Source organism: Conger conger, chromosome 9 (assembly GCF_963514075.1).
Source record: "Conger conger chromosome 9, fConCon1.1, whole genome shotgun sequence".
Classification (NCBI taxonomy): domain Eukaryota; kingdom Metazoa; phylum Chordata; class Actinopteri; order Anguilliformes; family Congridae; genus Conger; species Conger conger.
In genome coordinates this window covers 14,388,954-14,402,981 of record NC_083768.1, presented here as the reverse complement: position 1 = coordinate 14,402,981, position 14,028 = coordinate 14,388,954, and the positions used below count along the sequence as shown (strand labels likewise).

The following is a 14,028-nucleotide window of genomic DNA, read 5'->3' as shown; positions in this document are numbered from 1 at the left end:
ACACATAAACTCACACACACATGCTCTCACACACATGCACACACACACACACACACATGCTCACACACACACACAAACTCACACACACACGCACACACACACACAAACTCACACACACATGCTCTCACACACATGCACACACACACACACATGCTCACACACACACACAAACTCACACTCACACATGCTCACACTCACACATGCTCACACAGATATGGGGGGGGGGGGGGGAGTAGGATCCTGACGTTCTGAGATCCTGTCGCTGAGGGCCTCAGCTGTTTCCCAGAATGCTCCCCTGCTGGTCCTCTCAATCTGGGTCACCATGGAGACGAACTCCAGACGCCTCCTCCGTTCCAACTGACACCTTCCAGACCGAGTCAGCCACTTCAGCTAAAGTTAAGTGCTGTTATAGCTACCGCTTGCAGCTACCAGCTATCAACAAACACAACTCTGCTATTAGCACCGCAGCTAGCACTCTCACTAGAAACTCACTCTGGCTCCCCGTAGTACTATACTGTATAGCCTGTTTTGTGGAAAATAGCCACGGCTTGGCCCAAGCACAGTATGAGACTGTTGCAGAAGCGGGTAGCACAGCGGTGCAACTCTGTGATATCAAACTGGAGAAAAATAAGGAATTTAAAAACAGTGCGTAAAAGCTCTCAGGGTGAACACAAGTCCTACAGCTGCTGACCTCGGCAGTGCCAGCTAACTCGAAACATTCTCACAATGTTGCTGCCACGTAGTGGAAATGTTATAATGTTGACACAACAGTCCGGTAACACTGCGAGAACCTTTTTTCGGTTAGCCGGGGTGTCGTTAATGAGAAAGACTCAGGTTGCTGAGAGATTCTGCAGCATGAGATCTCCCTGCTGGAGCCTACAGGTTCAGAGCAAGCCACTCCATTCCCCAGGCCTTGTTTCAACATCTCCACACACTTTATCACTTATGCAAACGGACTATTCCTCTTCTTCAGTGCCGGCGATGCGTATCCGACAGTTTCCCGTATAGACATTCATCCAGCTGCCTCTTACTTCCAGGAGATAGAGCCTATGTTGCAGAAACATTTTTAAAAATAGGCTAAGACTGCTGACACCTGCAACTTTACGGGGGAACGGAGGTCTCGAAAAATCCTACTCTTAAGGCCTTCGGATACTTTGGGGAGGGGGACGTCGATATATCTGCTGCGGAGCTTTGCTCAGACTGTCAAAAAAAAAAAAGGAAAAAGTTCAACAAAAGGTCAGGCTTTCTTTCGCAACACGTTCGACGGATTTTAATGACTGCTGAATTCCTGCTGATGTCTAGGAAGTAGGAAGAAAAAAAAAAAAATACATGCAGGACTGGTTTAAACTGTAACTCGAGGCTGAGAAAGCAGAAACGGTTAGCGCAGACGATAAGGGATCCGAGCTCCTGCCCGTGAAGAAGCACGGAGCTACACGGGGCAGCCGGCCGTTCTGTCCGACACCGGGGTCTTACACCGGAGGGTTCCCCAGCGTGAGCGCTTTCGGTGGGGGTCGGCTGCGCTCCTCTCCCTGCCAGGCAGCGAGGCTGCCCCGTGGGCGTCCCGTGTCTAAAGGAAGCTCTCAGTGACGGCCCGGCCAAATGTGTGGCATTCCAGAGGAGCCGGGGGGAATTCCCGAGATTCCGCTTCCTGACAGCAGTGACAGTGCGTGCCGGAGCGCGGGAGGGCTGATCCGGGATCAGTTCAGCCTTTTGGCTCATAACGGACGAGGCAGGGATACAGGCGAGGGGAAAACAGATCCTAGAACGGCGCCACAGAGTCGCTTCATGAAGAGAGATGCAGAACTGGCTCCGCGGAATACTGACAGGACTGGGTATGACTCAAAAGCTTGAGAAGAACACTTAACAAGCAAGCCTATATCCTTATGAATTCACTTATTCATTTGCTCATTTATTTATTTGGAAAGCAGATGGTCCGTAATAATTATGCATTTTTCACTTTCTTCAGATGAGTTCATACAACTGGGAAATCGAGCCTCTGATGCACAGGGATATTTGTTGGGTATAGAGTTAGTTGCCTTACAGATGAAACACACAGCCAACAACGAAAAAAGATACCCTGAGATGTAGCTTTGGTGGTCACACACAAGCACACAAACCTTTTGCAGCACTGAAATCACCCTGATATAGAATCTAAATCATTTTCTTTATGAAATGTGGCTAGAGAAATGAGGTCATATGAGAAATGAGGTTCCACACCAAACAGGTCATTAAGAGGGAGAGCTCTGATTGACTTTTAGGGCCCCACTATACACACACACACACACACACACACTCACTATATCCACTGAAGCAGGCAAGACTATTCAAGCTCTAATGGACTTTTGGGCCCTCCCTACACACACACACACACCCACACACACACCGCACCGCAAAAAAACAAATCAAAGCCACCGATCTGATTGTCGGCCCTCTTGTTCGCCCTCACCTTTGAGTTTGAAGTTCTGTGCCAACTGGCAGTTCCCATTAGAACAACCCCCCCCCCCCCCTCCCCCTCTCTCTCTCTCTGTTTCAGAATGAATGGGGCACTTCCTGCTCTGGGCTGGGTTATGAATGCAGTCTCCCCATTGGCCGTTGCCATGGCAGACGGTGAGACGTCTCGGTGCCAAAAGGCTCCTGTTCCGCCGCGGAAACCAGGGAACTCAAAAAGCACTCCGCACTCCCCCTGTCTCCGGCCCCGATCCCGGCCTTCCCGTTCCCGTGACAACGATGGGAAAGCCGGGAAAAGGCCCGCGTCCAACACGGATAAGCCTGCATCCAGAATCTCCTTCAACAATGCCAGTCTCCTTCATTCCTTCCCTCCATCCATCCATCTTCCGGAAGAGACGTTAAACTTTACTCGCTGTTGTCATTAGAAATCCCTTGGCACTCAATCAAAGAGAAGGGGGTTCCCCGGTGTCCTGGTTAAATTCCCAACCTGGCTTTCAACCTGCTATATCCCTGATTTAATTTGGTGGGTGCTACTCGTTTAGTAGGTGGTGGTTGAGTCCCCCCCCCCCCATCACTGTGAAGCACTTTAAGCGTGAGAAAAGTGCTATAAAAACACAACAAGTTGTTAACAAACGTATGAAACCCATTCTACCTTCCTTCACCGGATCTATCGAAGCAGTATGGCACATACTTCGCCTTTTCAAATAGGAACATCCGTTCCCAAAATTCCCACAATCCCACAGGCTCTTCTCATCTCTGACCTTCAGGGAATCGTGGCAAACCACCACGAGTTAAATATTTACATCTCAGTTAGAAGTAAAAAAAGAGACAGACAAGCGCATTGCACTTCAGACAGGAGCGACTTCTCCTGGGGGTTAAAGGTCACCATTAAAGAAGGTCAGCACATTCGACAGGGAGGGAGCGCCTTGTGAGACACTGTTTAAACCACACAGGTTAGACATTTCAAAGTCCAGAGAGGCTCGTTTTGGTCTGGGCACGTGTGGGCCCGGAGCTAATGAGTGACAGGTTGTGAGGAGCCTCGAGAAAGGGAGAGTTTAGTCTTGGCCCGGGCTACTGATGGGCACCGTCTCTGTGCCAGGCCATGGTGCCAGCTGGCACAGACAGAAGGGCAGCGTCTCTCTAGGGGCACGGAGGGGGAGGGCCCTGTCACACCACTGCCTGTCACTACTATGTGACCTCAACCAATCAGAGTTCAGAATGTGCTTCTCAGTAAAGGGCTTCTCTCTAAAAAATGTAACTGTATTTCTAATTCTAATGGCTGCTACTCTCTCTTTAGTGGGATGACACTGGCCTATTTTTATTTTTTTTTAAACTGCAAACATAATTTGATATAACTGTTTTTTCACTAGACTAATGACAAGTTCCCACTAGTTTCCACTTATCAGAGCAGAACATGTAGTCCCATTGCAGCTCATTAACCACAGTTGCTAAGTTGTAATACTCGCAGTAATTAACAACACAATAATTGGGAGCATAACGTACGGTGAGCACTACTGACATCTCACATCAATATCCTGTTTTGTTAAAACGGCTGTGAAGCTAATAAGTGTCTGCAAAGCAAATAGGATTGCGAGTTTCTTACGCAATGCCTTCACAGGCAACAGCAAAGCGCTTCGGCCGCATCTGAAGCAGAGGTGACCGGAAATTCCAACAGACATCCCTTTACCTTTTACACGTCACAACAAAATGACACGTGAATCCTCAAAGGCACTTTGTGTCAACCTGACTGCAACAGGAGGGGGTGCGTTGTGTGAATATATCTGTGCAAATATATGAAAATGCCCAGAGCCCGATCACAGTTTTCACCTGAGAGATTTGAGACAGCCAACTTTCACTGGATAAAGAGACACGGTGACATAATAGCCGAAACCAAAGAATGCAGCTGCATCAAAGAGAATGCGATAGTCTAATGTTTCGAAAGTAAACCAAATAAAAATACTACTATCCCTAACCAGGAAAAATAGGCTACTCGACATCTATCAATATTAATAGACACAGCTTATTAATCGCATCATTATGAAACACTTGGCCTACCTGCATAAAAACGGATCAGGGAGCCGATCTCCGTCTCCATTCCCTCCTCCTGCACCCTCCATGGGTTCTTAAACCCCAGTTTGAAGAGAAAGTCATTTTGCACTTGAAGAGGCTTTTCGTTCTCCTCTAACCGCCTTGCTGCTTCGCCATGCAGTTGAACGTAAAGGGTCGGGATTAAATAACCACTGTCGAGTGCCGGTCCAGTTTTCAAAGTGTCAGTGCTTGCAGGGTCGTGTCTGACCGCTGAATTACCTGTTAGACAAGGTCGCGACAAGGAATTGGTGCTGCTGCCACCAGATTGACTTTCACCTGTGACATCGCTTGAAACCTGGTTGTCGCAAAGTCTGCTATCATTAGCGTTGGTGGATCCGTCCGTGCAATGTTCAAACTGTTGAGGAACGGTGTCCAAGACTGACGGACAGTCGAGTTCCAGTTCATCCGAGGAACTGCCGAAAGTGTCGAGTCCCTCGGTGGCGCTGTCAAACGCCGGATTTAGTATGGAGGCGTCTGTGCCCAAAACCATATCGTCGCTCAGCGAATCCCGGTGATCATTGAGCCGGGCCCCAGAGCTCAAATCGTCAAACGCGCTGCTCTCTGCATCCGAACCCGAATTCAGCCCACAGCTGTCCGTCCCGTTGTGATTATAAGACTCGTCGCCATTCAGGTCACCCACATTGAGCTCTGCGTTTGTGTCTGAGGACTTACTGTGTAAAATGCTGTCTTCTGATTGCGAATCCGGCGTATTAAAATCTGTATCCAATTGTTGCTCGTGGTTGTTCTGGCTTTCCAGGAGTAATAATCTTAAACTGACAGTTGGCCGGGCTGGCAAGCCTTCCGGCCGGTCTGCGTGTTTCTGGGGATTTAAATGTTCGGACTTGGATTCTGCGTTTTCTGTTTGCCTGTGCTGGCCATTACCTAATGCGTACCTACCACCATTGCAATTGCTGTCAAACTCAGTCGAGCTGTTGCCTTTGCCGACCACTCTAACAACAGTCCCCGTTTTGCTGCTGAGTTGGCTCAGTCGTCGTGCAATGTCCCCGGCGGTGGTCTCCTGCGTACACAGAACTAGCCGGAGGTACGAAGGCTTAAGTCTGTCGTGGACTTGTACGCATCCCCGCTGCAAATCAGCCCGAACCCACTCCCGATCGGACGGCTGGAGCTGTGTAACTTGCCTGTGCCTCAGAAGCATCTTCCTATCCAGGCTCCGTGTGTTCAGGGACGTGGACGAAGAAGCTGAGCTCATTTTAGCCCCGGAAGCCACCACCGACGGGACAGTGGCTACAGCTGCGGCGGAGAGATTCCTTTTCAGCCGCTTTCTTCTGGACAGCAGCGAGTTTGAGTTGCCAGATAAAGTACGGCCGTAGGTAGATCCTTTCACTGTTGTCTTAATGCCATTTTCCGAAGACCGATCCCGTCGATTACCAGATAATGTCGCAACGTGAGGGGCAGCTCTCCGTAGTTCGCTCTCCGGTCTTGATTCCCCGCCGCCTCCGCCATCGTCCACCGCCTTCCCCAAAGCGGTGGACAGTCCACCGGGCTTCACAAACTTACTGCTATTGCTGATCTTGTTTACTTCCGAGCTAGGCACCGCTGCCCTAGCCGCCACCGTACTGTCCACTGCCAACCTGTCTTTCAGGTCTATTGCCCGCGCGCTTTCCATCTTCCGCAAGTAAAAAAATACAACATAGGCTATAATGCGTGTCTTCGGCTATGTGGAATGCAAAAATAATAAAACGTCAAACATGCACCCTCTCGCTCAGAGCTAGGTACAGCTTAGCTTGCTAACTACACCATTCTGTCTCCAGTTGTTTCCTTTCTCGCTTTGGTCGGTGCCACTTCTTTGCCATCGACATCACCATAATGGAGACTATCTGCAAGGAGAAACTCAAAGCGACGAAAAAACATAGGAGGGCGGGTGGAGACGTGACAGCGTCTCATTTACTATCAAATTATATGTCAGAATATTTAATAAGCGTCGCCCGACCTCTTACGCAAACGAAAAAACTTCGTATATTCATAAGATGACGCATTGGGGGCGTCCACTATTTGCATTTATGTCTGCCGGGAAATGTGTTCATATTTTACGAGCCTCCATGTACATGGTTTGAGCAGGCAAACAATAAAACTACACTTCCCATAAGCCAGCTGTCAACAAGGCGCTTGTTTCTACTCATTGGCTGATGCCGCGGAAAAATCCTCAACCCCCTCTTATGAAACGAGGTGATCTGCGTACTGTACGCATAACTTGATTCTGTAAGTTATTACATCACTAGATAGTAGGCTAGATATCACACGATCTACTTCGGAGCGAGTCTATTTTAGTGTAAAATGAGAAACATCAGAAACACTTTTAGAATAAAACATTCCGAGTACAATGAACCATCATTTCATTAAAAAAAAATTTTAACGATTTTTTTCTCGTTCCCGTTATAAAACGATGACCAATATTTTTCAATAGACCTTATTCAGTGGCTTTTTCATATTATTCAGCGTCCACTGCTGCTCTTTGGGGTCCGCTTATTTACGGTAGCCTCCTGCTCCTTCATAAGGTATTCCTCCACCCTCTAGTGGACGTAACCTAGAATAGCAACGTGTGGCTGTGTGATCAAGCAGGCCGATTTGGTTTTTATTTTCAAGATCCGTCATAACTTACACCACACGCCCAATTTTCCATCCATCCATCCATTATTAAATAATTCTATTATAATGTTCTAATAATATAAACTTTCAATATTAGTGCTCTCTATTGTTGGAAAATGTCTTCAGCAGTTGAAAAAAGATCAGGCTCCAATTTGACCGTCTTTTTGTAAAATTGAACATTACAGGCTCAGCAGAGATGGAGACGCCTCATGTACCCGACTTTCCCGAGTGAGAATGGTCACAGAGATTGGTATGCACTGTACTGAAATGTGAAATTTCCTGTTTTTCTTTATTAGTAATGCACCCAAAAGGCTTGCTTGGGAAAGGGGGGGGGGGGGGGGGGGGGGTTAATATATGAATTGTATAAATGTATATTATATAAATCTTATATCATCCACAGGCCCCAGGGCTGTTAGGCCACACAGTTACACAACCCAGATAATGCATGTCAGCTGTGGTATATGACGTGGAAAGGGATGCATAAAAGGTCGAATCAGAGGAAACTGTATGCAAAACCATCCAGGCTGTGATGAGAACGCAACTGCAGTTTGGCAGTTTGGCTTCAGGGGCGTCCTTCAACGCAACGCAGATTTGCCTGAAGGGCCGACAGAGATCCGTGCAATCATCGGCCCGTGGGGTAGCTGGAGGCAAATAGGAACGGACAAAGTGTCCTTGATACTTAAAATGGGGGGAAAAAAATCAAATAAAATCCTTCTACCGCTTTCCTTCTCGTACGTATGCACATAAATAATGTATATCTATTCAACTAAATATTTGATTCTGTAGACTTAAATCCCAGAGGTTATGAGAGGTTGGAGATTGCAGTTTTTTTTATAGCAAATGTTGAGTGGAGATTCGCACATTTCTCAGAGGCAAATACATAATGTAGTATTATTCAGAAGCGGTTATGGTTAGGGCAGGGATCATCAAATCACGATCATTAGGGACCAAGACCAGCTGGTTTTCCACCTTCCCTTTACCTAGGAGTCAGGTGTAAAGCAAGTCTGGCTAATCAATAGCACTATCTGTTATTAAAAGGAAACCTGGACCAGATTTGGATTCTACAGCCATATTTGATGATCCCTGGGTTAGGGGGATGTGCTTTTAACTTTGGCACAGACAGATACAGCTAACTAGACCTCCGTTAAACATTCAGCATGAGGTGATCCAAGGTGCACCTCCAGTGTGTGGCAGAAGATGGTGAACCCCTCCACCAGCGTGATTGCACTGGGGTGCCACTTCCAGCACTGATTACCAGACCTAACAGCGCTGTGCCCCAACTCAGCGGTGATACGGGCGGCCCTCGTTACGGATTCCCGTAAGGCCTCTCCCGACATTTCCCCCTTTCTCTTAGAGCCGCGCGCCTCGTTTGCATGCGTATGATTGGAAATATCACCGCGAGTGAAAGCTGAAGCGCAATCAGCCGAAAATGAAACCAGCAGCTGCATAAATATCCTCTTTTTCTGTGCTGCTGTAATCTCTTTCAGGCTTTTACCCCCAAAGACCTTTGATGAATCGATCCCTAAAAATAGCAGCACATTACAATTTTGTGTAATTTCATGGCCAGGAGGCAAAAAAAAAAAAAAAAAAAAAAAGGAAGCTAAATAAACGGAATTCTGCCACTAAGATTTAACATCAGCCCTGAGCTTTCGGTCCAAAGCTCAGTATAGTCTATTCTCAGAACGTATTATTGAAACGGGCAGTTTCATAAGACTCCCACTATGTGCTCTCTTCATGCAGAGAATTCTTACATCACTTCAAAACCTTTATGTACTTTCAAATATAATAAACGCTACCCATGTATGCTAACATTTGTACTTTGATCTACATTTTTATTACCACAGTAACGTCATTTTTTCAGTTGAGCATAATTCAATTGCTCCAGAGAGCATTTTTGGTTGAATAATATGGTTACTGAGAACACCAGGGTCTGGGGAAGACGGATTCTGGGTCTGTGTGCATTTGTAGGTTTGTGAGGTGAAACGGCAGGCCTGTAAATACCAATTCTTAACAGATGTGCGTAGGCTCTGGAGATTTGGAAAAAAAAATGTTTTAATTCGGTTTCTTTATAAGAAACTGCATACACCAAGATAAACAGAAAAGTTCAAAGGTTACATGCAGTTTCAGTCTGTACAAAAAAAAAAGAAAAAAGAAATAAAGTAAACTCCAGTGTCTGGCAGTACCAGTTATTTTGTGTTATTTACAGCTTTCAAACATAGAAATGAACAGTACAGGGAGTCAGCCACAGCCTCCACTCCTGCGCTGACACAGTTCAGTGGAGACAGAACGCAGAGAGACAGGAGTTTAAACCAACCACTCTTTTGGGGAAAAGACGGCGAAAGCACCTTTTCAACCGCGGCCCAAAATCCAGTTTGGTTTCAGCTGCATTTGTGCTCTAACAGGTGAGCCCCTGGCTCAGATTTTAGGGGGTCAAGGTGAATCGTCACAGGCCATTCTACTGGTCCAATGGCATCAATTCCATCTCAAGAGCAGAACAAATACATTTTTTTGAAATCATTGAAATCATTTTTACATTCGGTTAAACTGATAATTGTTTCGCTCAATGTTCACAGGCGTGCTATACATGGCAGGTAACAGACGTACTCTAGGAGACAGTGTGGCATAGAAAGGAATTGAACAGGTAAAACGATGGATTACAGATTTAAATCGCAGGTGTGGTACTGCTGATGGCAGACCTGGGTCAATTGTATGAGGCAAAATCAAATGGAGCAGGAATAAGCATTTGAATCCAAACCAATTATGAATTTGACCCAGGTCTGGCCAAAAAAACCTCACAGATGTCCTTAAAGGGTTCCAGTACATCAGTTCAGGAGCTTCTACAGCAGTTAACAGAGTATTTAAAAAGCAAAGACATTGGTGTAACGGAGCAGATGCTTTTCCATGTTAGAAATGGGTAGTAAGGTGGCAATTGTGTATGGAGAATATGCTGGTTCTACAAGACATGGTCATTGGATAAATTTAACCACACAACATTTGCAATAATGTTCACCTATACCAATAATACAGCACTGGGAATTTACCTAATCAGTTGTATGAAAATGACTCTCCCCAGTCCATCAACATGACTCTTATTTTCACCAGTATTGTACTTAAAATTAATGCATTTCTTTTCATTTTTAACCTCCATATAGCATTGCACATGTTTACCAATATATAAACCAACTGGCGTTTTCATGTGACCTTACATAACCAATTAAAATGCATTTAACAGAAGAAATCTGCCCCTGATAAAATTGGCGTTCATAAAGAATCAACATTCAAATTCCACTGCCTACATTACAAAATATATGTAACTGCTACTTTTCATAAATATTTCTTGCTTGTCATTTTACGCATCATCATAATAGTTTGTAAAATACATCATGCCACATCGGCTACAACAAAGCAAGAATACATACATTTTGTAATATACGATGTACAAATGTATCCACTTTGATAGTTTGGCAACACTTAATCCTTGTAAACAAGTACTGGTCAATTCAGTAAACCAGACGCTGGCATCATGGCAGTTGTAACCCTGTTTTACAGGGATGGTGAGTCTTGTGGCACCCCCTGCTGCTAGCCAAGGGTAGTGTAACAAAAGATAGGCATTAGTGCTGGGATTCAGGGAGGTGGGATTCAGCTTTTTTTCCCCACCTCCTTATCCCTTTCCTTGCTCCTTTTCCTGCTCCTAGCTCCATCAATCAGGAGAGACTAGTAAGAGGCTAGAAAAGGAAGTAAAGACGGGGGAATAGAGAAAAAGGTGAACTGGCCAAATGGAATGTCTTTTCTTCTTCAAACCTCAGTTATAGATTTGACATATGCGTGGAGGATGGATCCACAGGTCAATCATACAGATGTGACATGTGTGGTGGATGGGGAGAGGTGGATCCACAGGTCAATCACTTATACGACACACATTCCCAAATAATACTTTGGCAAAGAATGCACTCAAGTTTCCTCACTCAGGGAAAGTTTTTAGCTTTTAGAAGGAACGTTTAACAGGTCAGATGGTGGACCTTGATTGATTTCCAAGTCAGACAAGAACAAGGAGACAGGAGGTGAAAAATAAGCAACTGGAAAGATCCAGGAGATTGAATCTTTCAGATACAGACAAAACACCACCGGTCAACGGAAAGTTTCATGTGCCAGTTTTTCGGTGCAATTTGGAATCATGAAAATTTGCCCCTCTTCACTTCCTGAAAGAATGAGGATTGAAGGCAACTAAAAAAATAAAATAAAATAAATGTTCTCATCGGTTTGTGAGATGCACAAAAAGTATTGCAGGAAAAAAAAACACCTTAAAAGGCCTTTCACCCCTTTCCAAATAGTTTCTAACATTCAGGCCGATATCCTCTAATGCAGCAACATTTAACAGAGAGAACAGAAACTAATGAACCGCTTCAATCCCTTTCAAGGGGAAACAACGGATCATAAATTATTTCACCCTCTCCTTGTACAAGCAAAAAAAGAAATCATTTATTGCTGAATACACATTCTTTGATCAAACAAGATAACGTTTCTGTACTCTATTACTTGTGCCTGTGAAGCTGCTATTCAAGCAAGAAGCAAACGCTACAAAATGACTATCACTCCAGAACCTAATCATGACAGACTTGCACTTTTTTTTGTACTTTGGATTTCTATTACTGAGCGAAAATCTAAGCTTTACAGGAAGCATAAAACAGTTTTGCTTTTCGCCAGATCAAACCCGCTCAAGTGTAATTGTACTGCATGTCTCGTTTACTGAAATGGAACAAACGTCAAGTCGTGTTGTTGGAAAGAGAAAGATGCTAGTTCAAGAATAAATTCCCCAACCGCATCCCAATTAGCTACGGATTCCTGCGCGTTAGATCCTAAATTAGATGAATTAGACCTAATGAAAGGCAGAAATACAGAGCACAGCCCTGCTTATATCCTGCTTCATTCCATTCACCTCTGCTAACAAAATCATGCAACAAATAAATGTCAAATTCAATAAAACGCTTCTTACAAAAGTTGAATTTGGCAGTTGCAAAAAAAATAAAAAAAATAAAAATAAACTAAAACCACCTGAATTAGTTACTGAAATTAAGGACAAATAGCACTGTGGTTCATATAAACATGGTCGGTGTTCTGGTAGACTGGAGTGGAAAAAAGCAATAGGCCCAATTCTCAGCCTCTCTGAATTTCACTATACCCCGTGCATGTCATTCCAGGCTATTCTGCACACAAAATAAAATTTTATAAAAGGGGCTAAACCTGCGAGAGTCCATAATTGGCCTGTGGGTAAAGTTATTTTCCATCTTTCATGGATGGCTATTTTATATTTAAAAATTTTTAAAAAAATGAATTGTCATATTTGGCACACAAACAGCAGCCATTAAATAAATAACTTCCCAGCTCTAAGAAATACACTGGTTTCATCAATTGAGTCTTAAAATAAGAAAGATGAAATGTGTCTTTGTTGCTCCTTTAAAATAAAGTGAATTGAGGTGGCCTACACAAACTTATAACCCAAGTGTGGTTCTTCCCAGTAATGGAGAAATTCAAACAAAAAGAAAAAGTGTATTAAGGAATAATATGGAACAAGGTCTACTTTCAGAGACACTGGTCTATTCACGTTTAGTACATATAGGCGTTCGTGTACTGCTTTGTCTGGGTTCATTATGCTGGAGAGCTTTGAGACCAAACACAAGCCTAGGGTTCATTAGTATGCATGTGCTCTGTTCACAAAACAATTACTGCCAAGAGAAAACCTACTTTATAAACCCTATATTATAAATTACAATACATCAATTTATTACCCCTTTCATATCTGGATGTGATGCACCATTTCATAACGTGTTGTGAAATGACAAAATTTGTTCAACAGTGTAGGTGCAAATGCATTAAAGTGGCAAGAACACATACGTTTTGGAAATACGAGGTATATTTGAAATATGTTAAATGATATTCCAAAAAATTTTTTTGGGGGGGGGGAATTGCATTTAACCATATTTTCAAACATACACTTTCATCAAGACAGACAAAAAAATTGGAAACAAAATCCCTGGACTGTGGCACTGGAACCCACACTCTTGTGGTCCGAGAGACAGATGCCTTTATAAAAAAATAAATAAAAAGCTGCTAAGAGCAGATAAAAATAAAGGAAGTGCCATGAATTTATAATAATAATAATAATAATAATAATGCTGAAAAGTACATAAAAATCTACTCAAATGAGATTTACACTTAAATCTTATATGTAACAGGTGCGTCTCCCATTACTTGTATAATGTACATTAACACAAAGTTCATAATGGCAGAATCAGTGCTGCTCACACTCTTCCTGGTCAGCTGTAGGGGACAGTAATGCCAGTGAAGGAGCCCGGCTGTCCACCTCGGTTACTGCAAGTGAGAGCAGGACACAGCGCTGGGCGTAGGGGGCGCTGTGTGCCGGGGAGGGGGAGAGGCGGGGGGGGGGGGGGTATTGCACGGGGTCACGAGCACCAACATTCACTCTTAGCGACAGCTCGGCCTCCAGGAGAACCTTTCCTCCCCTGGGCCCCGCTCGAGGGCCACGAAAACAGTCTGCAACCCAAACCAGTCCAGGATGCACCAATTACAGTACTACACCCACCACCCCGCCCCGCCCCGCCCCGCCCCCACCCCTTTCCACATCCGACCCCAAACCGCACCCCCTCCCCCCTCAGCCTACCCAAATTCTGCTTACAAGTAGGAGGAGGAATGGTGTCTCACTGCTGGGGGGATCAAAGCTCCGACTGAAGGATGAGGGAGGAGGATAGGCTGGGAGATGGGGAGAGCCACTGTGCTCCCAACCCCCTCCTGGAGCTCCAGCAGGGGAGGGGTGAGGGCAGGGCCAGGCGGGGCAGGGCCGGGCGGGGCGGGGCCAGCAACCGGCTC

At 44.9% G+C, this 14,028-nt stretch overlaps 1 protein-coding gene across 1 annotated transcript in view; it reads right to left on the bottom strand.

The window, feature by feature from the left end:
- Positions 1-6,439, bottom strand: part of phlpp1 (PH domain and leucine rich repeat protein phosphatase 1) — a 59,792-nt gene extending 53,353 nt beyond the window's left edge. Inside the window, exon 1 of the mRNA XM_061255829.1 lies at positions 4,504-6,439. Within this exon, the coding sequence (XP_061111813.1) occupies positions 4,504-6,163 (1,660 nt within the window). The 5' untranslated portion in view covers positions 6,164-6,439. The remainder of the gene's footprint in view (positions 1-4,503) is intronic.
- Positions 6,440-14,028: the final 7,589 nt, after the last annotated feature.